At 42.3% G+C, this 25,299-nt stretch overlaps 1 protein-coding gene across 3 annotated transcripts in view; it reads right to left on the bottom strand.

Moving 5' to 3' along the window:
- TTC7B (tetratricopeptide repeat domain 7B) overlaps window positions 1-25,299 on the bottom strand; it is a 98,626-nt gene that overhangs the window by 53,208 nt on the left and 20,119 nt on the right. For all 3 annotated transcript variants that reach the window (XM_083501589.1, XM_083501587.1, XM_083501588.1), the window contains exons 5-7: window positions 24,171-24,292; window positions 7,144-7,222; window positions 4,406-4,578 (exon numbers count right to left, since the gene is read on the bottom strand). In XM_083501589.1, the coding sequence (XP_083357715.1) occupies window positions 4,406-4,578; window positions 7,144-7,222; window positions 24,171-24,292 (374 nt within the window). The remainder of the gene's footprint in view (window positions 1-4,405; window positions 4,579-7,143; window positions 7,223-24,170; window positions 24,293-25,299) is intronic.

Genomic DNA, 25,299 nt, shown 5'->3' with positions numbered 1-25,299 from the left:
ATTACCGTAAAAATCAAGTTATTCAAGATTCATTTACATACAACAATTAACTGCTGTGTCACATTTTGTGCTATTAATGATTTACCGAAACGTTGTTTATGAAAACCTATTTTGGGTCTCATATCATCAGCAAATCAAATAATGAAAATACAGCTATTTTTAAAAGATGTTTTGAAATTTAACAAAACTGCAGTAATTAGGATCAACAACTAACAGCTCAACCCAATTTGCTATTTTTGACAACTATAAATTGTCACATTGCATTTGTGCTCAAAGGCACCACCTTCGTATTTCTGGATTTACAGCAATACACACTCAATAGCCAACACTAAATTTTCTTTCTAGGCTTCTTATATTTGGATCATAATACCTTGCATTTTTAGTTGCTCTCCAAACCCTTAATAGCATTAATTTGCTTGAACCACTTTGCATTATTATATTCTTTCTTAGAAGATCTACAATGCCAGATATTCTTCTGCTTAATTGGGAATATGGAAGGTTGGCAGGAGCAAGGGGAATGCTCCTGAGATAGACAGAACTTTGTGGAATGCCCACTGAAGAAACAATAAACTCAGATTAAATTACATGATGATGTTTCTCCTCTGCCCCACATTACTGAGTTTTTATAGGTACAAAGCCAATTCCTTTTATTGAATGACTAAGTGATTTAGGGAAGGGTCCATAACTCAGTGCTTTGCATCACTGGTCCTAGGCACTTGTCAGTCACTGATATCTCCAGTTTAAAAAGATCAAGAAACAGGTGATGGGAAAGACCTCTGTCTGAGGACCACTATATTTCTGGTCCACGACAATTTTACATGTGTTTATTCCTGTCCATTCTACCTCATTTCTGCATTAATCTGAACAGTAAAAAAAAAATCTGTATGAAAATTGGTATTCAACTACAGTAATACCTTGGAAGTCTAACGGAATCAGTTCCGGAACTGATTTTGGAAGTCCATTCGACTTCCAAAATGTTCGAAAAATAAAGTGTGGCTTCTGATTGGCTGCATGAAGCTCCTGCAGCCAATCAGAAGCCGCAGAAACCCCATCGGACGTTAGGCTTCAAAAAATAGTTTGTAAACCGGAACAGTCGCTTCCGGGTTTGCAGCGTTCGGGAGCCAAAACATTCGAGAACTAAGCTGTTCGAACACCAAGGTACGACTGTATCTACTTTTATCTTTATACATTATTTAATGTATAAAGATAGGTCCAGACTCTGGGGTTGCGGCACTCATCTCGCTTTATTGGCCGAGGGAGCCGGCATACAGCTTCTGGGTCATGTGGCCAGCATGACTAAGCCGCTTCTGGCGAACCATAGCAGCACACGGAAACGCTGTTTACCTTCCAGCCGGAGCGGTACCTATTTATCTACTTGCACTTTGACATGCTTTCGAACTGCTAGGTTGGCAAGAGCAGGGACCGAGCAACGGGGATTCGAACCGCCAACCTTCTGATCGGCAAGTCCTAGGCTCTGTGGTTTAACCCACAGCACCACCCGCATCCCATACATCTTTTAGCACAACATAATATTTATATATACATCTTATCTCAATGTGCACATTTCTAAATTTATTTTATTTATAAAATATGTATAGGCCACTATTTCATTAAAAATATCAAAGCAGTTTACAACAAAAAGACACAAAACTGTATTTTGAAAAGTTAAAAGCAGACATCAATTAACTATTGTGGAAAGATGTATTCTTAATTGCTTGCATAGGCCTGGTGGAATAGAAGTTTTCAACAGGGGTTTAAAAGTTAAAACAGAAGGCAGCTGTTGAATCTCTATTACCTGAGTATGCCGCAATCCTGGGATGACGGCACTAAAGGCTCTATTTCCTGGTATTATCAAGTGACCAATGACGCTGCTGCAGACGATTTATCCTAAAGTTCATAGCTTTTAACTCATTTTTGTATGGTTATGAAGTGATAACTATATCACAAGATTTAGAGAAGTGCAAAATCAGAAAGGTAATTGTACCCCAACTGCGTATCAGTGCATGAGGTGCAAACAATTCAAAGTGTTGGTGCTGACCTTTAAAGCCCTAAACGGCCTCAGCCCAGTATACCTGAAGGAGCGTCTCCACCCCCGTCATTCAGCCCGGACACTGAGGTCCAGCTCCGATGATCTTCTGGCGGTTCCCTCACTGCAAGGTTACAGGGAACCAGGCAGAGTGCCTTCTCGGTAGTGGCGCCTGCCCTGTGGAATGCCTTCCCATCAGATGTCAAGAAAATAAACAACTATCTGACTTTTAGAAGACATCTGAAGGCAGCCCTGGTTAGGGAACTTTTTTTAATGTTTAATGTTTTATCGTGTTTTTAATATTCTGTTGGGAGTCGCCCAGAGTGGCTGGGGAAACCCAGCCAGAAGGGTGGGGCAATAATAATAATAATAATAATAATAATAATAATAATAATAATAATAATATTTAGATCAATTCACTTGAAAGTGCAGCCCAAAATGGTTTTCCACCATTCCTACTTCTGCCCAAGATCCTGGAGAGATGCTACCTGCCAGAGTAGGCAGTATAAGGCTTCAATGACAAATAGTCCTATCCAGTGTAAGACCTACTTTCTGTACTTCTGTTCTTCTTGCTTTTTCTTCCCTTCCCATAATATTAGGAAAGATCAAGGGATGCAGCTATTTAGGAATCCTCAGAGGTATTAAATATAGAAAACAAACTTCTTTATGTAATAAGGAAAGGAAGACCAGAAGAACATTTCTTCTTCTTCTGGGAATTTACTTTTGTTACGCCTTTAAGGAAATGCTTCACTAATATTCTACTCTATGCATAATTCAGTATATCAAAAAAGTCGGATAAAACAAATTTCACTCCACTTACCAGGTCCAAAGTGCCAAATGATAGCAAATGCAAGTGAGTGCATTTAAACATGCTCGGGGAAATCTTTCAGACCAAAGCTAAGGGAAATGCTTAGAACCAATTTCCCCCTGCAATTTTCTGCATTTGAAAAATCTCTACCCAGCTCAAAACAACATAAATACAGGTCCAGTCTCTGTACTGTAAGAATCGTTTCTGGAATGGCTTTGCTAACTATTCTTATGAAATATTTTAAAACACACATTTCAATGTTGTCATTATCGCTAATAAGAGACTGGAAGCATTGTCATTTTAATTGCTCTCCCGCTGTTCCGAAACAACGCCTAGAAAAATACAGCTACACATCGGCTTTTCTTTTCTTTTTTGAACTTGGGGACCTTTTCATAAGCACTGTGGGTGTAACTCATGGGTAGGCAAACTAAGGCCTGGGGGCCGGATCTGGCCCAATCACCTTCTAAATCTGGCCCGCGGACAGTCCAGGAATCAGCATGTTTTTACATGAGTAGAATGTGTCCTTTTATTTAAAATGCATCTCTGGGTTATTTGTGGGGCATAGGAATTCGTTCACCCCCCCCCCAAATAGATAGATAGATAGATAGATAGATAGATAGATAGATAGATAGATAGATAGTTCGGCCCCCCACAGGGTCTGAGGGATAGTGGACTGGCCCCCTGCTGAAAAAGTTTGCTGATCTCTGGTGAACTCAACGCTGTGCTCTTCCAGTCGTTCCCTCTGCACAAGCCTTTCAGCCTGCCAGACAGACCAACCCCCCTCTCCTTCCTGCTCTGTGTTGTTCTGGGGTTCTCCCAACCTACCAGAGCCAATCTGGGAGAGGGGTGGGGGTGGGAGGAGAGATGGGACAGTCCCATTGCACAAGTGGGAGTCCTTGCACAAGGCTTCCTCTGATGGGGCTAGTTAGGTGAATCCCACCCTGGAACTTAAATGCTTTATCATTTTAGAAAGCCTCCTACATGCTACTGGAGCAGGTCACAGCACATGAAAATAATCAACAACATTGCACTACAGCAATAACAATTAGAAATTTAAATATTGGATTGTTTCATTACTTCATGGAACAAAGGCTCACGGCAGGTAAAAATTCTGAAGCTCCAAAAATAGTTCTAAGGCAGGAAAAACTTCTGCATGATGTTTCAAAAAATGGTGGGACCTGCCAAGAAAATACTTCTGAAGATGTTCGTGCTATTCTAACTTGACAAGCAGGTGACTGGGAGGCAGGAGAGATTCAAGCTACCACCTTTTGGCAATTTTAAAGAGAGAGAAAGAGCAGCCAAGACCATGCCACTGGCTGGAGGACTCCAACTTCTTAAGCTAATACACTGCAGCCCACTTAAAGCATCTCTCAACAAAACAGGCATAATATCCAAATAGCTTTAACACAAACCAGAAAGTATGAATTTTGTTCTCCACCATTCTTTCACTCCTATGCGCACTGGCACAGTTTAAGAGTTGCATTCCTACACTTTATCAGCCCAATTTATATACTGTTGCAATTCATAGTAACGGATTAAAAGATAATCATTATCATAAACAAAAAGCTTACTTTTCTCCAGAGTACACCCGTGGTCTTCTGCTAAGCGCATAACTCTTAGTATTTGCTCCTTTCCATAGGGGATCATTCAGGGGTGACTCGTGAGGAGGGTCATCCAGTGGATTCCAGTAACTTTGTTCACACATACCTCGTAGCAAGATTTCGGCTAGCTGCCTTGCTATTGTCTGTCAACAAAGAAAAGTATTTTCCCGGAAGTTAAGGGTGTACAAAAAAAGGGTGTACAAAAAAACAGACTGCAGCAGTAGGGACGTAAGTAAAACTGTGTAAAATTATGCTTATGAGCATGAAGCAAAACAAGCAATTGCAACACGTAACTTCGGTACAACAACCGAATGTGCCATCAACATATTGCATTTTGCTCAACGTGTTCTATACCTTCGTACAATAGTACTCAAAGCGATTAACATAAGATGTCACTGTAATACATATTAGAATGAAACTGGCTAACAAAAACAAAGTTCCCAACAGAATCAACTGAGGTTTAAAAGAGCAGCTGGTGAAAGGTAGCTCATTCTCTGAGTGTGGATCCTTACACAGCTAAGAGGTCACTCTACATGTGGGTAGAGATGGTTCCAGGTTTGAGGAAGGCCCCAAAGACAGTGCATTCCATCCTCTGGCCACTCCATCCTTTTCCCACCTTACCTTTTTAAACTTTCCCGCGTTTGAGTCAGTAGTGGTGGCCCAGAACATCTCCCTCTGTGCCTGGCTAGCTAGCTGGGTGAGCAAAGCTCGCAAGTGAAGCAAGACTGATGGATGGCACATTGTGAAGCGCTGTGCTGACCAGATCCTTGAGGATCCATGCGTTTCCTAACTCCCACAGGGGGAGAGTGGCAGCAAGTTCAGCCAATGAGATGTCAGCTTTGGAGTTGTGGGGCTCCCGAGGCCATCTGAGTAGCAAGGGGACAGGCCAAGTCTCATCATCCCACCCACTTCCTGCTCTCATTTGCCTCAAAACCCCAAAGGTGGAATCTCATTGGCTGAGCTCACACCACTCCTGTCATGGGCTCATAAATTTTAAACATCAAAATGGGAGATATCTAGCACCTCTGGGGCATGTCCAGGGCTGTTCAGGAGCTCCTGGGGTGTGTGGGGCCCCAGAGTTGTGCCCAGAAGTCCATCCATAGTAGTCCCACTATCAACAGGCGTAGGACAACCTCAGGATTACAAGAAATACAAACAAAAACAAAAAACTTAGCAGGAACACTCCCCTCCCAGCAAAAAGCAGGCCACTGAGAATTCACAGAGGCTATGAATGGTTACGCTCCACTTCTAGTTTTAGAGGCAGTTGGCTGGATTCAGCTACCCTGTTCCAAAAGTGGAAGCCACTGCAAGGAGTTCCACTAGTACAACAGGGCTTTCTTCCTCCCCACCTCTCCCCAAATCCTCTTTGGAGGATCAAAGATCCCCCGGAACGTCACACACAGAAGGAGGAGAGGGGAGATTGTTCCGCCAGGCAAGCAGAAATGCTTGCACTGACGGAACGATCTCCTTAGTCAGGGGTTGGCAAACTAAGGTCTGTGGGCCAGAACTGGCCCAATTGCCCTCTGGATCCGGCCCACGAACGGTTCTGCAATCGCCGCTTGGATTGGCGCGATCGCCATTTCCCCCCTCTTTTTGGGGGCACCATTTTTTGCAGTCCCCCCCCCCGCAGTGGCATCTCCTCCCTCCCTCTTCCTGGCTTCTCCCCGCCCTGCGGAGGAAGGGGGCTGGGCTTTGATAGGAAGCCTCGCCGCCTGCCTGCTGGCCTCTCCCCATGGCTGTGTTGAGGGCTGGAGCTTGGCGCACCTGCTAGCACCACGCCTGGCGCCTGGGGAAGCTGGCCCGAAAAGGAGAGGCGCCGCCGCCACCGCTGGCTCCCAACCGCAGGCAGAGTGGCAGAGGAGGTAGGCCGGAGGAGAGAAGGGGAGAGAGAGAAGCCCCCACCGCCGTGTGTGTGCTCCCGCGCGCACAGTCCGGCCCCATCACTAGGTCTGGGGGACGGTGAACCAGCTCCCTCCCCAAAAAAAGTTTGCTGACCCCTGTCCTTGGTGCTATGAAGAATTCCACCCAGAATGGGAATTGCAGGTGGAGGGGGGGAGTGTTACTGCATCCAGGTCCAGTTGTGCACCTCCCATAGGTACCTGGTTGGCCAATGTAAGAACAGGATGCTGAACTACATGGGTCGTTGGCCTAACCTAGAAGGGTTTTTCATGTTTTTATGTAACGCTCAATGCGCATGAAAAGCTGGCTGTTGGGAGAAACAGCCCAGAAAGTCAGGGGATGAGAGTGAAGGAACGGCGTGGCTAGAAACATGAACAGAAGCACTTCACACTGTATGGTTATTTAATTTAACAAAATTTATGTACCGCCTGATTGTAAATGGAGCCTCTTAACAGTTTATAAATGCAGGTCCCACTTGTCAAAATTCTAATAAATAGTAAATGCTGGTCAAGGTTCTTCTCTGAATTGTTAACTTTTATTATAAGCTTGCATAGGCAAGCATGTTAACCACCAATTGTAACATAATATTTTTATCTGCTGGTTACAGCAAGGGTCATTGCACTGCAATACATCAAAAATTACTACAGTGCATTCTTATGAAAAGTCCCACTTTTCAGAAAATGCCCCACTTTTCAATGTGTTCAAGAGGGGGTTACTCCCAAGCAGGAATGTATAAAACTGCAGACTATAATAATCACTAATTATCAATTTTTAACAATCTGTAGTTAATTGTAGTTATGAAAACTTACCATGCGTAAATTTTGTGTAGTTCTTGTTTCAACAGCTCGTAGGATCTCTCTAAATCTACCGACTCCTCTTGTCAAATTCCTGTATGTATACACAGAATTCCACAGAAATAGTATTTCCAGCTAATATGTTAACATTTAATACTTTATAAGAAAGCATCAGTCCCATCCCGCCCCCCCTCCAATGCCAGCCCAGTTACTAAAGTTGATTTATCCACTTTTTACTCTGGATCACAAAAAATACTATTTCCTCAAATCCAAAACATAACATGTATGTTTCAGAGAAGGCAAAAAACACTAACACAAGAAAGGCCAAATGGTTTGTTGACATTTCAGCTTTGACAGTCTGCATCCCAGATATGCCCAGATTGCAATTAATTTGTCACTGGACAGCAAAGCAATGTTTGTTATCTTCCTCCTGTTGCAGCTATTCTTCTAGTAATCCAGAATATAAATCTGGGCTGAACAAAAATCCCTCCCATCCCTCAGAAATGTAAAGGAACCATAATGCTGAGACGGAAAAGTAAAGAACTGGATGGCATATCTTTAATATACACTTGTTCTGAAAGCAACTTTACAACCCACTTTAATTTTCAACAGTACAGGGTTTACAGGAGAGGTAGCAAGTTGAGCAGAAGGGTACCACAACATTTAATTCACTATTCTTTCTTAAAATGAGAATGAACCTCTCGTCATTTTTTCTCTCATAAAAAATGCATTCCCATTACTGCTAAATAAACGGAAATAAATGAGGGACAGAATGAGCGCAAGAAGTGCATGTCTCAACCATATAAAAATAGCCTTTTCTCCAAGGTCAAATAAACCTGAGCAACAGTAACATGAAATTAAACAGCAGGATTGACAGCAGACTTGGACACTGGACTTTGCAGTAAAGCTGCAGTACACAACTTCACGTTCGGCTTGTCAGAATGTGAAGACTTCTGCAGTGCTCCGAACGATTCACAACAATCCATAAATGGAAGCTGTATATGACAGAATATCCTGTACCCACCCCTGCTAATTTACAAACCGTTTCCCCTTTCAAACAAAAGCATTTCCCCCTTCTAACACACACAATCCCATATCAGTTTTAAAAAGGAAGTTTAGTTCCTCCTTTATTGCAATGAATCATCATCCTAAATATTATATATTCATTATTATGGGCTTCGTAGCAACTTATCACCAGCACTTGAATCCAGAAGATGTCATCATATATCACCAAAATTATCCATGAAGTTCGTATGGATTATTGTTTTATGCCTATTTTATGCCCTCCAGCTGACTGATTTCTACAATATTCCCATATTAGGAAAATACGAATAGTTGCCTTTCCCTGCTTATGGAAAGTCCTTAATACTTGCAACCATGTTCATATTCATTTACTTGAAAGTTAGACCCTACTTTGTTCCATACAACTTGCTTCCAAATAAATGTGCATGGAATTGCAGCCTCCAATTAACCAATCATGCTCAGTATCCTTGCATGCGTACAGAGCGCAAAAACTGGCTCCATGTTTTTGTGGGTCTTGAGGACCACATCACCATTTGCCCCACCCAGAGTTAGAAACTGAGATATGAAAGCTAGGAGCTAAATGGCACCTTAAACCTAGGGTATGGGCACGACAACAGAATGTCTAGGCGCACTTTTTTTACAACAAGAATACAAAGCTGAAAATGAATGAACTGCAGCTAAAATCTTACGTTCATTTTTCACATGGTCTAGTCCTCATCGGAAGACTGCAAAAAACAAAGCCATGTTTCCCCTGCCTGCCCCACTAATACAGTGGTACCTCGGGTTAAGTACTTAATTCATTCCGGAGGTCCGTACTTAACCTGAAACTGTTCTTAACCTGAAGCACCACTTTAGCTAATGGGGCCTCCTGCTGCTGCCACGCTGCTGGAGCACAATTTCTGTTCTCATCCTGAAGCAAAGTTCTTAACCTGAGGTACTATTTCTGGGTTAGCAGAGTCTGTAACCTGAAGCGTCTGTAACCTGAAGCGTATGTAACCCGAGGTACCACTGTATTCTTAAGAGGCCCTCTTCTCCAGTCTTCAGAGAGTGGCTGGAAGTGGGGAGGCCGAAAAAGGTCCTCCTTTCCTTCCACTCTGCAGTTTTAATCTGAAATCTTAGGCGCAATACTGTGTGCCCAGAGCTCAGAAACTGCTTGCACTAATGAAATTCCCTGTCGCAAAACGCACCTAGAACAATGGGAGTTTTGAACGCTCGCCCCACCTTCCCCCTTCCCTTTACAGAAGCTGCAACTTTAGTTGATTCTCCTCGTTGCCTCACTGGCATCAATAAAGAAGTGGATGCTAGATGAACACCCTCCATTCTTCTCCTCATTGGATAATAGAAGATCATCCTAGAAGCTCCTATATCAACATCACATTGTGCTCTTTATAGCCCCACAGCAAGTTAAGCTCTGCTACCCCCAGGTACCTCTTTGTAAAAATGACCTAAAATGACCTCTAGTAAAGCAGAGACTTCTGGGATGTTTTCCCGCTTCTCAGCAGGATATTCCAGAAGAGAACACAATTAATTCTCTTACACTCCCTTTAGCACTAGCTTAAAAGGAGGAAAATTTCCCCTTGGAAAACTGCCCAAGAGTTTTGGGGGCAAGTGGAAGGGATGCCTTATATATCAACATAAATAAAGATGTAACTTAACACTGCAATTTCTCTGAATTACACGAGAGAAGAAAAGCAGGAGAAAAAGAAAATGCTATTGACACAAATAGAAGATCTGAGAGAAGAAATTGTATTTCCTGGAGTTATCAAGAAACAAACTAATTATGCAAATTCCCTATGCTAATTCTAATGTTTGTGCAAAACATGAAAATTCAGACACTCTCGGCATTATAAAGATGGCTATCTTGATTACGCGAACCAGGCAGATATCAAAATGGTGCAGTTTTGTAATTCAAGAGAGGAAATGCAGACTTTTGCATCAGTTAACGGTCCAGCTCACCAACTCCATTTGGCTGAGACAATTACACTCCAGCATAATAAATACTGATTTACATTGTGCCAGGGCACCTGTGACCCAGGCAGTGCACTGATGCAAGATTAAAATGCACCACAAGTTAGTTAATCAGCACTTTTGCCAGGATAAAAACAATAATTTTGCAGTGCAGTGCACTTTGGCGTGGCGTCAGGGCTTACAATATTTTCTTCTGCAGTGTCTCTGAATTGCTTCATTAAACTTCCTAGTGCAGAGTAGCATAATATCTGCAGATCATCAGACCAAAATACTTCTACACTTAACAATAGAAATAAAACAGTGAAATTAACCTGCTAAGCATCTTCTCACCTACACTGTCTCTTGCTGCCTGTTCTAACCTCCTGTCTGAGATTTTGGGCACTGTTTATGGAAAGGGAACAGAAAACCAAGGGGTTCAAAAGAACCGAAAACCAAAGCAGAAGTACGGAGATAGTAGTCGCCAAATCCAGTTTTACAAAACATTAGTCATTTCAGCCCAGGCAATAGCTAAACGAGCAGTGTATGAGCAATATGGAAAATTCAATACTGCCATCTAAACAAAAGTGGTCTCTAATCTAAGCTGTCCCCCATTCTGAAGGTTAGCTTCTTATCTTAGATCCCAACTAATAATAATAATAGATGGCTGTGTATGTGTGTGTGTGTTTGTGTGCGTGCGCGCAATAGTTGCAAAATACAGTGGTGCCCCGCAAGACGAATGCCTCGCAAGACGGAAAACCCGCTAGACGAAAGGGTTTTCCGTTTTTGAGCTGCTTCGCAAGACGATTTTCCCTATGGGCTTGCTTTGCAAGACGAAAACGTCTTGCGAGTGTTCCGATTTTTCTCCGCTTCCTCCCCTTTTTCTAAGCCGCTAAGCCGCTAATAGCCTTTAATAGCCGCTAAGCCTTTAATAGCCGCTAAACCGCTAATAGCGCTAAGCCGCTAAGCCGCTAATAGGGTTGCTTCCCAAGACGAAAAAACCGCTAGACGAAGAGACTCACGGAACGGATTAATTTCGTCTTGCGAGGCACCACTGTACAGGCTTATATATCTTCTTGAATGTTAAACAAAATAAAAATTAAAAAGCACCCAAACCAAAAGTGCAGCTTCTAGTTTCCTACTGCTCTTATAAAGGATCGATCCTAGCTCAGTAGCAGAGCTGTGCATGCATGTTTCAGATTCAATCCCAGGTATCTCCAGGTAAAAAAGATAACGTATTAGGTAGGTGAGCCATGACGCTAAGGGGCTGGTCAAAGGCAGCTTTCTATGTTCCTAATGGCTTGCCAGAAAGCTTTCTTATTTCAGCTGGGACTCCCTACATGATCCATGCAAACACATATTGTTGCTGCTGGAATAGATCCTTGGATGAAGGGCGGTATAATAATAATAATAATAATAATAATAATAATAATAATAATAGATGGTTCCAATATTACCTCAGTGAGATGGGACTCAATATCAACTTCCTGTGCTACTCTGCTACATCACAGGTTCCTGGTCACATGGAAGGTATAGCTTCTTTCAGAACCATAACTGGCCCATCTTCTCGGAGGAGCAACATTGGCAAAGACCTGGGGTTTCTGATATTGCCTGAGTGGTGCGGGAAGGAGACACCTTGTAGTACTATCCATGCTGCTGAGATAAAAGGCCCTATTTGGAAAGGGGCGCCATGGAACCAACTCTGCAGCTGCTTCTACCCTAACAACCAACAACTCCTGGCCACTCTCTCTCAAGCTGCTTTGGGATTGGACGGAGGGTTATATGCCAGTTTGGGGCGCATCTAGGCTCCATATCACTATGGGAGCATAGAGGGAACAAAAGGGTTTTGGTGATGAAGAACTAATGCAACTACAGTGGTGCCTCGCAAGACGAAATTAATCTGTTCCGCGAGTCTCTTCGTCTAGCGGTTTTTTCGTCTTGCGAAGCAACCCTATTAGCGGCTTAGCGCTATTAGCGGTTTAGCGGCTATTAAAGGCTTAGCGGCTATTAAAGGATTAGTGGATTAGCGGCTAAAAGGCTATTAGCGGCTTAGCGGCTTAGAAAAAGGGGGGGGAGCGAAAAAAAATTGGAACACTTGCAAGACGTTTTCTTCTTGCAAAGCAAGCCCATAGGGAAATTCGTCTTGTGAAGCAGCTCAAAAACGGAAAACCCTTTTGTCTAGCGGGTTTTCCGTCTTGCGAGGCATTCGTCTTGCGGGGCACCACTGTACTTTACTATGTAAGATGTACTATCAATTTTTGAAAAGGTTTAAATATGAATCAGCGTGCCACAAAAGGGATTGTTCTGTGAGAGTACTTTATTCAAATGGACAGCCATAGTGGCTATTGAAATAGAGCTTATTGTTAAAAAATAATAATTCTGAAAACTAGTATACGGGAACAAACATTCTCTAATTTAGAAGGGACTTCTGGAATCAAACATTTGGCTTCAGGACATCAATGTACTCTAAACTGCATCCCTATCCTGCGCTATCATCCCACACAGCCGGTATTTTTAGATATTTTGGATTTGAGGATTTTAGGAAGAGTAGACTTCATTTTAAATGTACCCTGGCAACGGAAATGGAGGGTAGCTATAATTTGTGTTCTAAAGAGTCACATCACACTGGCCTGGTTCGCCTGTCACATTAAACCACTGTTCGAAACAATGTTTTAATGTGAATAAGAAATATGCATTCTACTCAAAAGTTCCTGTGACACTCACTCCCGATTCCTGTTGCTGCCATGCCATGAGTGAAGCAAGCCAGAGTCTGGTTTGTTGTACTGTCTAAACCCAGGTTCACAATTTGTTTCTCCCAAACAACACACAAGCAGTTAGCAAAGAACAAACCTTGGTTGCGACTCTTCGTTTATTTGGGAAAACAAACCAGAAGCCCGCTTGGATGGCATGACATGCCAGTACAGTGGTACCTCAGGTTAAGTACTTAATTCGTTCCGGAGGTCCGTACTTAACCTGAAACTGTTCTTAACCTGAAGCACCACTTTAGCTAATGGGGCCTCCTGCTGCCGCCACGCCGCCGGAGCACAATTTCTGTTCTCATCCTGAAGCAAAGTTCTTAACCTGAAGCACTATTTCTGGGTTAGCAGAGTCTGTAACCTGAAGCGTATGTAACCCGAGGTACCACTGTATCTGGCTTGTTTCATTTGTAGCAAAGCAGGAACAGCAGGATATGGGAGGAACACCATGGGAACTTTTGAGTAGTTTGCACCAGCAACATTGTTCATTCAAATTAAAACATAGGCTGTTTTAAACCATAGTTTAACATGGGCTGCCGTCGCATGGTTCTTCTCGTGATAATACAGTTTCTGTTCCTTACACAAAGCTTGCAAAAGCACAGTCACAAATGTACTACTGTAACAACTGGGACAAAGGTCATTTTAAGAGGTTTTTAGTACAGGAATTTTCAGGAAATCTGGTTCACCAGATAAACTCTCTGCTAATAGATTTTCCATTTAAAAGGAAGCTGTGAATCAGTTCGCATGTTTTCATGCTCACTTACTGCCAGGCTCCACAACTTCTAATGAAAAGTGGCCCACTCTGCTTACGTAGGACCCTAGAAACAAGAATGTGAAAGTGGGAGTTTAAACTTTAAAGAAAGGATTTATAACCCCATGAGTTTAGAAGTTCAGAAATGCCTCCAAGGTTACCATCTATACAAATGTACATCCTTCGCGATGAAGCAAAATTCAATATTGCACAGGGCTTCCTCTAAAGGGACTTATTAGCTGAATCCCACCCAAAGCCATCTAACAGTTTCACAAATATACAAATATGCTGCTTTTGTTTTCAAAATCACCAAAGGGTCCTGATCCGCTCACCTTGCTTAGCACAACAAGCCCCTCAACAAGGTGAGTGTCCATGCTTTCTCCTGTATATGAAGAGTCTCCACCCTCTCATGAGCTTGGACCTGGCGAGGCAGGCAGAGATCACTAGGAAGTCATTCTGACTCTGAAGGAACACCCAGGACTTCTAAAGCTCTGCTCTGAGCCTCCACTATTCCTCCAGGCTTGGAGTCAGGAGCAGGCCAGGGGATTATCCCTGCCTCCAAAGCCAGGGAAAGGGATCGTGGCAACCAACGACAACCTAAATCTGGGGAAGTCCTGACCAGAGGGAATTTTAATACATCACTGAGATGGACTTGTAATCTGCCAATGGCTCAGTGGACATCGGAAAAGGAGCAGCTGCTCCCCGCAGCTAAATGGGTGGATCTGGATATACAGCACAGCATTATGTGGACTGCGCATGAGCAGCCTCTGTCTTTTTGTTTTAAAAGGAAAGAAAAGGGGGGTGAAAAAGTCACAGTGCAACGCATACAGCATGCAAGGAATTATGGACTCCTGCAACATGCCTCTAATCCAGGAGGCTCCTTGACCTGAGAAAGTAGCAACTGATCAACCTCTGTCCTGGACTGATATGGCAGAAAGTAGTATACAGTGGTACCTCAGGTTACAGACGCTTCAGGTTACAGACTCCGCTAACCCAGAAATAGTACCTCAGGTTAAGAACTTTGCTTCAGGATGAGAACAGAAATCGTGCTCCGGTGGTGCGGCCGGAGCAGGAGGCCCCATTAGCTAAAGTGGTGCTTCAGGTTAAGAACAGTTTCAGGTTAAGAACGGACCTCTGGAACTAATTAAGTTCTTAATCCAAAGTACCACTGTACTCAGCAAAACATTACAGTGCATGTTTGTTTTGGGTGCAGTGGTGGAACCTAAACCTTAGATTTGGTCAACAACTTCATTTTGAAGAACAACCACCACCTGCTTGTCCAGATGTCTGATTGTTCCACATACTTCACCTCACATAAAGATATCTACAAATGCTTCCCCGTTTTTCCATCCTGCAAACTTCCTGAAAATTGTCTACAGTCACGTATACAAAGGGGATTAGCGTAGCAGGGTAATTCTCCCCTTGGATTGGACATTTAACCTTGTAACCTCATTAGTCCGGTTTGTCAATTCTGCCTTCGACTGGGTGAAACGCCCTTTCCACCCAGTCAATGGAAACATGCATTTGCCATCCATTTTACGTGTTTTTGTTTTAAAGAGAGGGAAATGGTGTGAACTAGCTAGATCGCCTCTTGAAAGGAAAACAAGCTGTTGTGTTTTTTCCTTTCTAGGGCTGGTTTAGGATTTCTCTGCAATGGGGGCACATAATTGACAGAGAAGGGATAGGGAACCTTCTTTTTCAGCCAAGGACCACATTTTCTTGTGAGTAACCTTCTGGGGGGGCACGTTTCAGCAGTGCGCAAGACCACAGGTAAAATGGGCAGAGTATGGATGCCACTGTTCCCTTTCTAGAGCAGGCTACAGTCGAGACTCACAAAAGCCAGAGCTTTCTACACATAAACCATTTCTCCATCCTCCACCAGGCAAGCAAGAGGCATTATTCAAGCACACATTCAATCCCATTAAAAGCAGTGTCTCCTTTTCCATCTTTCAAACGCCTGTAAACTCTCTCTCTCTTCATAAATTTACCCTTGTCTAAAATAGTTTAATTCTACAGCCTAGCCCTACGCACCGACCACATTGCCTCATATCACAGAGATTGAGTTCCTTGAGAAGTAATTTTGTCCCCCCAGAATCACTTGAGCCTAAGCAGAGACATCACCTTGCCAACAAAGGTCCGTATAGTTAAAGCCATGGTTTTCCCAGTAGTGATGTATGGAAGTGAGAGCTGGACGATAATGAAGGCTGATCACCGAAGAATTGATGCTTTTGAATTATGGTGTTGGAGGAGACTCTTGAGAGTCCCATGGACTGCAAGAAGATCAAACCTATCCATTCTGAAGGAAATCAGCCCTGAGTGTTCACTGGAAGGACAGATCGTGAAGCTGAGGCTCCAATACTTTGGCCACCTCATGAGAAGAGAAGACTCCCTAGAAAAGTCCCTGATGTTGGGAAAGATTGAGGGCACAAGGAGAAGGGGACGACAGAGGACAAGATGGTTGGACAGTGTTCTCGAAGCCACAAACATGAGTCTGACCAAACTGCGGGAGGCAGTGGAAGACAGGAGTGCCGGGCGTGCTCTGGCCCATGGGGTCACGAAGAGTCGGACACGACTAAACAACAAGTGCTTTTGGAGAGCCTCTTTGAAAAGTAGGGTGGCAGCAGCTCTGATGCCTTTGTAAGCTAAAGCGAGACCCTGAGAAGACTTCAACACCTCAAACAAAGCAGTGCCTTTCAAACTTGGAAGCTTCTAAGCTGGAAAAGCAGCAGCAATGGCACATAGGGGAGATGCAATTAGGCAATCAGAGCAATGGGCTGAGAGCCACTTCTAGCCTTAATCTGTATTAATTACAAAAGAGTCAGAAAGCTTTCACCAAAATTGCAAAGATTTACTACCTTGCCATTTACAAACAAAAACGAAAAACGAAAAACAGCCTGCAACCTCTTATTGGCAGATGATTAGCTGGAAAAAGGATACAAGATTGCTTTATGTAGTACTGTCATGGACTTGCCACTCTTATTACAGGCTATGTGGTGGGGCATTAACATTTAAATTAAAAATACTTAAATTGGTGTTTAGGGCATTTTACAAACTTCAATAAAAATATATAAGCACTCAAAATGCAATTCCAATGAAAACCACAGTGAATACAGAACAGAGAAAAGTGAGTATAGGAAGAAATGATGTGCTGAATTAGAATTAACCAGTCCCCTAAAAACACTAGGAAAACAGAAGTGCCTTCGGACATTTTTCAAAAGGTTAGAATGAAGGAGCAAGTTCAAAAGGGCCAAGACAGGTCTGGTACAGGGTCCATGCCATCTGCAGCTCTAATAGCTTGCAAACTGGGAAGCAGTCATAGTACACTTGCTCCTTTTCCTTTCCTCCTCCCGTCTCTGGAGTAATATCCTCCCTCCCTCTCCAGCATTAAACATTGCTTCACAGTGGCTCAGTTCATGCTCAGCCAAACCATGGCTTAACACGAACATGTAAGCGTGTGGGTTCCTGAAGAAGCGATAGTGATTGCTACACTCATCCCCTGGTGCTGCCAGGGGATAAGCCAAGGTTTCGTTAGCAGGCCATCCAAACCGAGCTCATGGTTTGACTCCTCCTGGCAACCATGGCTGTCACATGCAAACCAGGTCACTGCATGCGTACCAACATAAATTCTGGTTAACGCAAACCAGGATTCCCCATTAATCACGGACTGAAACAAGTTCAAAATAAGTTTGCAAACCATGGTTCTAAAGGATCAGAGTTTGAGATAACCATAATTTTCAACAGTAAAATGACAAACAAACAAAGCGAGAGAGATGTCACTCGTAATGATAGAAGTGCAAATCACCCTGCGAAATCTTTAGAGGGAGGAACAGCAATCTGTTCACCATGTAACTAGAGCTATAGTCCACCATCTACCCTTACTGTAGGAGGTGCCACATAGCTAGCAGTCTCAAGATGGAGGCTACTGGTTCGCAACCATTCTACTTGAAATAAAACAGAAGATCTTGCTTTTTAAATAACACCATTGCTATTGCTTAAAGCATATCTTGTTTCTTCACAGCCTTTAGAGAGAACCCCAAATTAAGTCCATAGTGTCAGCCAATAAAAGACTTTTACAATCCTACTGAGCCTGCACAACAGCAATTTAACACATTTGCAGGTTCAAACTATTAACCACACAAAAATGTGGAAGTCATTCAAACACTGAGCATAAACTTGGTTTAAAAGGTTAGAAATTAATGAAAGGAAATTCTGTTGTTGTTCACTTGACTTTATAGCAGAAATGCTTCATTCTGCATTTAAAAAATACAGTGTGGAATTTCATTGTGAAACATCTAGGCATTATAGTATAGAAATTTCTCATTGGTATTCCATTCCAAAATCAGCTTCAGACAACACTGAGAATGCATGACATGGTACAAGCAGCTTTAGGAGATGCAAAACAATATCCCTAACAGGTTATCTTCCCTGAATGTCTAAGGAGATGTTCTATTCCCTTTGATTCAGACTTATTTTTCTGTTCACTGCAGTTCTAATGAAAGCATTACCCATTAAGGCAAGGGAAAACAACTGATTTACTACCCTTGTTAATAAACCAGCCTAAAAGTTGCAGGGAGTCAGTCCAGGTATATAAAGTCATACCCAAGGATATAAAGCAAAGAGTGATGCGATCAGAGCAATGAGAAAGAATGATGATCATTGCAGAAAGAGATTCCAAGTTAATTAAAAGAGAAAGGCAAGGAAGGAGGTAAATGCCAGTGAAGAGTAGTTTGCAAAAGATAAAACAATATGGCTCTCATTCTCCCCTTGAGCCAATTAATACAAGTTGGGCTATGCCTGAATGCTGAAGTTGTTGATAAATTGTCACTCATGTGAATGTGACTGCAAAGAGTAGCTCTGCACACTTGGTCATCAGCATGGTGATAAATGAGTCCGAATTCAGTATAGAGAGATAGGCATGATATTCTTCTGGCCTCACGTACATTACCTCTACATGGAAGGATCCCTGCAGGGCTCAACAGAGCTCCCATTTCCTCTCTCACCGGTAAATGAACAAGAAGCAAACTAGGAAAGTTGTGGGTGACTCTCATTTGCCCAATCCAGGCTTCCCTTTCTAGGGGGTGGATATTATGATGAACAGAGCTGCGAGGCGCATATAGATTTCTCGTTTTCTGGATTGGTGTATTATTCCCATGTGTATCCAGCAGGAAGGAGACAAACAGGGTTCTACTAAGTCCTGTGGAACTCCAAAACTATGACATCCCTTCCTTTAAACTGTAAAACAGACCTAGCTCTGACTTGGTGCCAGGCACTGGGTCTTCAGATGATTAACTAGATATTCCATTTGGGGAGGAGGTGGGGTATTCTAGAACCAGTGCTGAGGATCACCTTGATAGGTCTTCTTCTGGAAGACTAGTTGAAGACCCCTTGGAACTGTCAGAGGGAGACACTGGGCCACCCAGTTGTCCTCAAGAATGCCAAAAGGCCAGGGCTAGGCCCAAGAACAACAACATAGCATAAACATATGGACCAAGATTTGTCACTCCACTTGTGAGGAAACAATCCTTGGGTTGGTATGGGTATGGTCTAGGAGGCCACAGTATATCAGGTCTCGCTCTTGAGTTTGCCAGTTGCTGGAAACAACATAGGCCTCTAGTTCCTTTTTCTCCATTCTAGTTACCTACCTTACTGGGATATTCAACCTGTGATATATCAATGTGACAATGACCTCTTGACTGTTTCCTGATCTTGCTGCTGGATCACATTGTGGACTTACAACTGATTCTCCGTGCCAGACTTTGAACCCTGCTCTCTTGGAAAAGTGCTTTGATAAAAGACTTTTACCACTTTGGACTGAGGGTCGGAGCAAGACCCCCTGGGCAAAGTGACAACTGGATAAGCAACAAAAAAAAGTTGCTTATTATGAATAATAACTCTGTTCATAGTCGAAACAAAATAAAATAAAAAAATAAATTAAAAAATTAAAAAAAATCCTTCCAGTAGCACCTTAGAGACCAACTAAGTTAGTTATTGGTATGAGCTTTGCGTGCATGCACACTTCTTCAGATGCCATAGTCTTTAATGTAATTTTAATATTCAGAATACTGTTATGAAAGAGAGACTACATTTGCATATTGGCACCAACCCATAGTTTCATATGATGTGCATGAGCAGGAATGAGTCACCACAATCCTTGAACTCACATGATCCGCTCTTCCCATGCAGTCAGGAGAGGGAGTCTGGAGCTTTCCCTTCTGCTGTGATTAATCCTAACTATGTTTAGTTTAAACAAGCCAGCTTCAGTAACTATAGTATGACAGTGACAGGATGAGAGGGACAAAGCACACAAGCCTGAGGCTCACTATGGCTCAATCCCGCTTGAGCATGTCATACTAAACTATGGTATAGCATGACATGCGACCGCAGCCAGTGAATACAATACCGTTATTTTTTTTCATTTTTCTCTTCTTTTGGGGATAAGAAATTAATGACAACTTGAAGTGTACAAATTATATATGGTTATAAAACGGGGTCAGACTTCGAGAAGATAATTGATTTTCCATGTCTACTTGCTGTTTCAGTTTACCTAAAAGGTAATGGATCTTCAAAGTTTCATTAGTGTCTCTAACAGCAGGTTAACATTCCTGTTTAAAAGAAAACCTTCACAGAAACAGCTAATAATGGAACCAATTAAATGGATCACTTGGTCCACCTTAAGATAAATTATTCTGCTTCAATAAGCAACAATATACAACACCCACCAGTGCGATGAGTCTAACCTTTTTTACAGATGCTAGTATCTTTGCATATTTTCCAAGTAGTCTTTTTCTCCCACTCATACACACTCCCATAAACACAGCAATAGTGATCAACATGGTGAGAGTGCAATCATTCACATTGTTCAACAAAGTTCAAATGCATTCAGACAGACTCAACTGCAGGGCCTTTGCCCAAAGAACTCTGGAAGCCAAATCTGTGAGAAATGACAGAGTTTTCACTCCTAACTCAACCCTGCATTTAATGCTTTTAAAAGTATCTCTTTACATACAATCAAATTTTCACACACGAAAGCTCATACCAAGAACTAACTTAGTTGGTCTTTAAGGTGCTACTGGAAGGATTTTTTTTTATTTTCAGTACATAACAGTTTATCATTTATGAAAATGCTAAAGCTGTGCCAAACTCCTACTTCCATTGCAACCCTTTCCTACAGACAGCTGGAAAACACACATTTTAAAAAATCTAACATGTGTCACAGCTGTGAATACAAAGAAGCACCAGCAGAAAGTGTATGAAAACATCCTAGGATTTTCTGTGTTTCGGCCCATTTTATGTTGCACCCAGGTAGACAAGTTTGCCACCAAGGGCACACTCAACAGGGAACCACAGTCAATAACTGCTCTGTGACACATTTACTGCATTCACATAATCCATTTCAAGTGTGCATTTAAAACAGATGAGTTGTGCAGCTAAAAAAATAATGTGTGAAATGGCCCAAAATATAATATGTTTTTTTCCCCATTAGACTGGCCATGTATGAAAAAAGAAAGCAATGACCATTTTTATAAGGGAAGACAATGAATGGGGTATTTAGGAGAAAATAAAGATTCCTGCACAAAGGGATATCAAAACAATGGGGCCTAAATTGGAATAGCCAAACCATGCGTCATGACTCTTCAAGATTATCACTCAGAGTAAGGATTGAAGACCTTCAAAAAAATTATTTGTGTTTGCACTATGGCAATGAAAATTGTAAGTTACAAAACAGATATACCTAGAAAAACACGCTACAACGAGTCATAACTGCAATGCATAACCTCAATTCCTGGAATGGTGTACAATCCTAAATGATTGACATGCTGGCTAGACCAGGTGATGGAAGCCAATGGGTCTCAAACCCTCAGTGAGTTGGGAATTTTCCCTGCATGCAAATAAGGGTTCAAGCAGAACGAGCAGATTGAGACCAAGAGAGGGTCCAACAGTCAAGAAGGCGGTTTCTGCATATGCTGTAGAGGGAAGTGAGGGACAGATGGAGCTCACCAACCTGGAGAAGTAGCCCATCTAGGAGAAGGAACACTCTAAACCTGCACTACCTTTTAAGATATCTTTGGGAGAAGAAAAGCCTAAGGTGTAACCCCTACACAAATCCAGAGTGGAGTCCCTAAGACAGTGGGATGGCGCCTTGTATGCTTCCTTCCGGCATCTCCTGCAGCCAAGCTGGTGCCAAACAGATTATTCTGCTTTTCTTTGGAGCACATCAGCAAGACGGGGGGGGGGGGAGGGCTTGTCGTCTGTGCAGCCCAGGATCTCCATGCACACTGCCCAGGCTTGCATCCCGTGGAGGTCACTTCCACGCAGAGGTTTGATTTCACCCCCAGAGGTGCACTCCATTGTCTCTTGAGGCAGATGGATTCCAACAACATATAAACAGCATGTTATTTGGTTGACATGCCAGTCATTTGACTAGTCAAATATTTTCAGCTGACCACTTATTATTTGACCATAATCAAATACTGTGAAATATTCCAAAAATGGAATGGAATTGTGTAGATGGTAACCTCTCCCTCGCCCTCTCTTCCTTCTTTCTTTCCTGTAATGATGGTGTAATTTGCAAGGGCAGAAGCCATGGGCAAATATAGCAGCAAAGCAAAGCTTCTCCTATAGCTGCAAACAAACAACCATCAATGGTAAAAGACACTGCCTAGTGAGAAGATGTCCGACTAAGATCAGGGAGAACAAGGTTCGTGCCCACTTTCCACCCTGAAGCTCGCTAAGTGGTGCTGGGCCAGTCACACACACACACACACACACACACACACACACACACACACAGGCTAACCTGCATCAGGTTGTTGTGTGGATAAAATGGGGGAAAGGGGAACCCCCTTCAGGTTTCGGTAGAACAGAATAAAAATGCAATAAAATATACAATTCACTACATTTTTAGAATTAATGTAATTATTTTACAATAGCAGCTGTGGTTATTTGTGTGGTTAATTTGCAATTAGTGCCAGACCAGCATATAATCTTATTTCTTGCCATGATGTTGATACTTTAAAAACACATGATCAGGCAAATGTTTTTGAAGAGGTCAAACACTCAACCTTCGCCACTTATATTGGTAACATATCTACAAGCCACTTCTAAATCTAGCATTTTCACGTAAGATTGCACCAAGTTACTTCCAGAATGAAAACTGGATGGTTGAAAGGGCCATATTCATAGATCTTGGGTTAATTAAGCATGAAACCTTCACTCTGAGGAACAAACACAAGAGTGTAGGAAATGGCCTTAATTCTTCAGAACAGAAGCCAGCTAGTAATTGATGTTTTATAGGAAGAAATGAATTCTCAGGGTGAATAATTTACCAAGTAGTAGCCGTGATAGTCTGTTTCTGTTGCAGCAAACACAACAAGGAGTCTTGAGGCACCTTAAAGATTAACAAATTTATTTTGTGGACCAGAGTCCACTACTAGTTTCTTGAACTGGAATAAAACTAGTTCACTATGATCAGCCCACCAACCCTAAGCCCAGACTACGCAAACTATCTGTGTACTTAAATAAGAAAATTCCTATATTTCTCCTGTGCAAAGTTTTAGGAACATGCATTCTGTAGCTCATTCTTTTCCAGTATTTCCCACTAAAATTGAAATAGAGCACAACATTTCCTTCCTCACCTTCCCCCCTGGCAACCTTATTTACTAGGGGTACTTGAAAAATGAAATCTTAATATTCCATTTTTCGTCCAATTAAATAATGGCATCAGAACTACAGTACAACTCAGAGGCCATGCATTATTCCATATTGGTTCTCAAAACACTAAAAATGGGACCTATAAAACTCAAATGAGCAATTACATGCTATGTTTCAAAACTTGGAGTGCTTTTCACCATCTACAACATTTATATCAAACACAGTTTACCAACACAGCAGGATATTCTACTCTTCCTATAAAGGTTTACTTGAATCTAAAATGTTATAATAGTCACATCTTTCAGAGGGTTGTGGGAGTAGCAAACTAATCTAAAACCTAGTGCACCAAGTTTTGAAGCCTTCAAAAATGAACAGAGGCTTGAATTCCTTTCTTCATTTTCTGTAGCATTTTTGGATTTCTTATATACCTTAGTAAACTATTCTTAGGGAAGGTTATTGCAAAATTATGGATGACCTGACATGCAGAGTCTACAAGGATCTACGGAGTAGTCACAAATGGAAATATGCATATACATACTGTTGGTCTTCATGCACGTTTATCCTGCAGCACAATATTAAAATAAGTGGTAACTGAAGAGATTTGGAAAAGAAGTTTTAAGATCAACAACTCTTCTTTTTCTAGCATTCTTCATTACTAAAACTTTACCACCAAATGGGGAAATCTTTAATATTTTTTTTTTTTGTAACCGATTACATTCCCATTAAACATACTGAAGGATCTATTTTGCACACAATTCAAATTATTGTGCAATGAAAAATTGACTGTCACGAAGGAGTTAATATTTTCAAAGTATCTATACTTTTGAAATATTAAGACATAACCCAAGGCTGGCCTACTTCACTTCCTGGCAGATTCTTAAATTTATGATCAAGGAGAATATTGAACTAAGTCTTACCCATTTTTGAAGTACAAGACATGGGCTCTCTGAAGTCCTGTTTCTAAAAAATATCCAAGTTCTTGTTCATGTGCCGCAGGCCCTGGCTTAGGGCTTCTGTTCTGTATATTGGCCATGATTACCTGGGTGATCACACAATGGAATAAATCGAAATTACCCAAGTTACTACCTTTCTCCCAAGTCAACTTACACACACAGTATTGATCTTCATACGTTCCTTTTATTCATCTCAATGTCTATTTCACGTTCCATATGTGACAATAGTGGTGGGTGCCCAAGAGAGGCTCTCACACTCCCTTCGTTGCGCAACTGCAACACAACAGTCCTGGTGTGCTGCCAGTAGGTTTTACTCCACAGCACAGGAGTTGCTGCCACCAACCTCCCACTTACTCTTGCATCCCCAGATGGGAGGGAACCTGGGAGGCACTAAAGAAATCACTTTTTTAAAGGTTCTGAGCCACTGTCCCAGCACTTCTTCGTTCAACCTACACCTTTGGGGCTTACTGTAGAGGCAGCTCACACTCTCTGAGTCTTTCCCAAACCTCGGAAGAGTGTGCTGGTCATTACAACTCCAATCCTAAACTTCTACTGGCCTGAATATCAAGTATGAGTATGTGGGGATTCTAAAACCCTGAGCTTGGCAACCACACTCTCACTCCAGCAGTCAACTCTTGGCTTAGCATTACATACCAGCTGCAGATCTTGGTTAACAACAAAGCACTGGTTAGTTGCTAAACTGTGCTCCTAGTTAGCTGCTCCTGTGCTGACCGTTGCTTTGTTATAAACCACAATCCTCAAGTCATCCATAACGCTAAACAGAGATTCTTTGAAAGTGAAACTAAACTAAATGCATGAGCCCCATATTTTGCTCAGGCTCATGGAGTCTCATCAAGTTAGTGCTAAACCACGGTTTAGCATTACTTTCAAATGGGCTCACTATTTAGCCTTTGCCAACCTGAAACCCTCCTGCCAACCTAGCAGTTCGAAAGCACGTCAAAGTGCAAGTAGATAAATAGGTACCGCTCCGGCGGGAAGGCAAACGGCGTTTCCGCGCGCTGCTCTGGTTTGGCAGAAGTGGCTTAGTCACGCTGGCCACATGACCCGGAAGCTGTACGCCGGCTCCCTCGGC

This window comes from Podarcis liolepis (genome assembly GCF_965112155.1).
Source record: "Podarcis liolepis genome assembly, chromosome: 1".
Lineage (NCBI taxonomy): Eukaryota > Metazoa > Chordata > Lepidosauria > Squamata > Lacertidae > Podarcis > Podarcis liolepis.
This window is presented reverse-complemented; position numbering and strand designations above follow the sequence as displayed.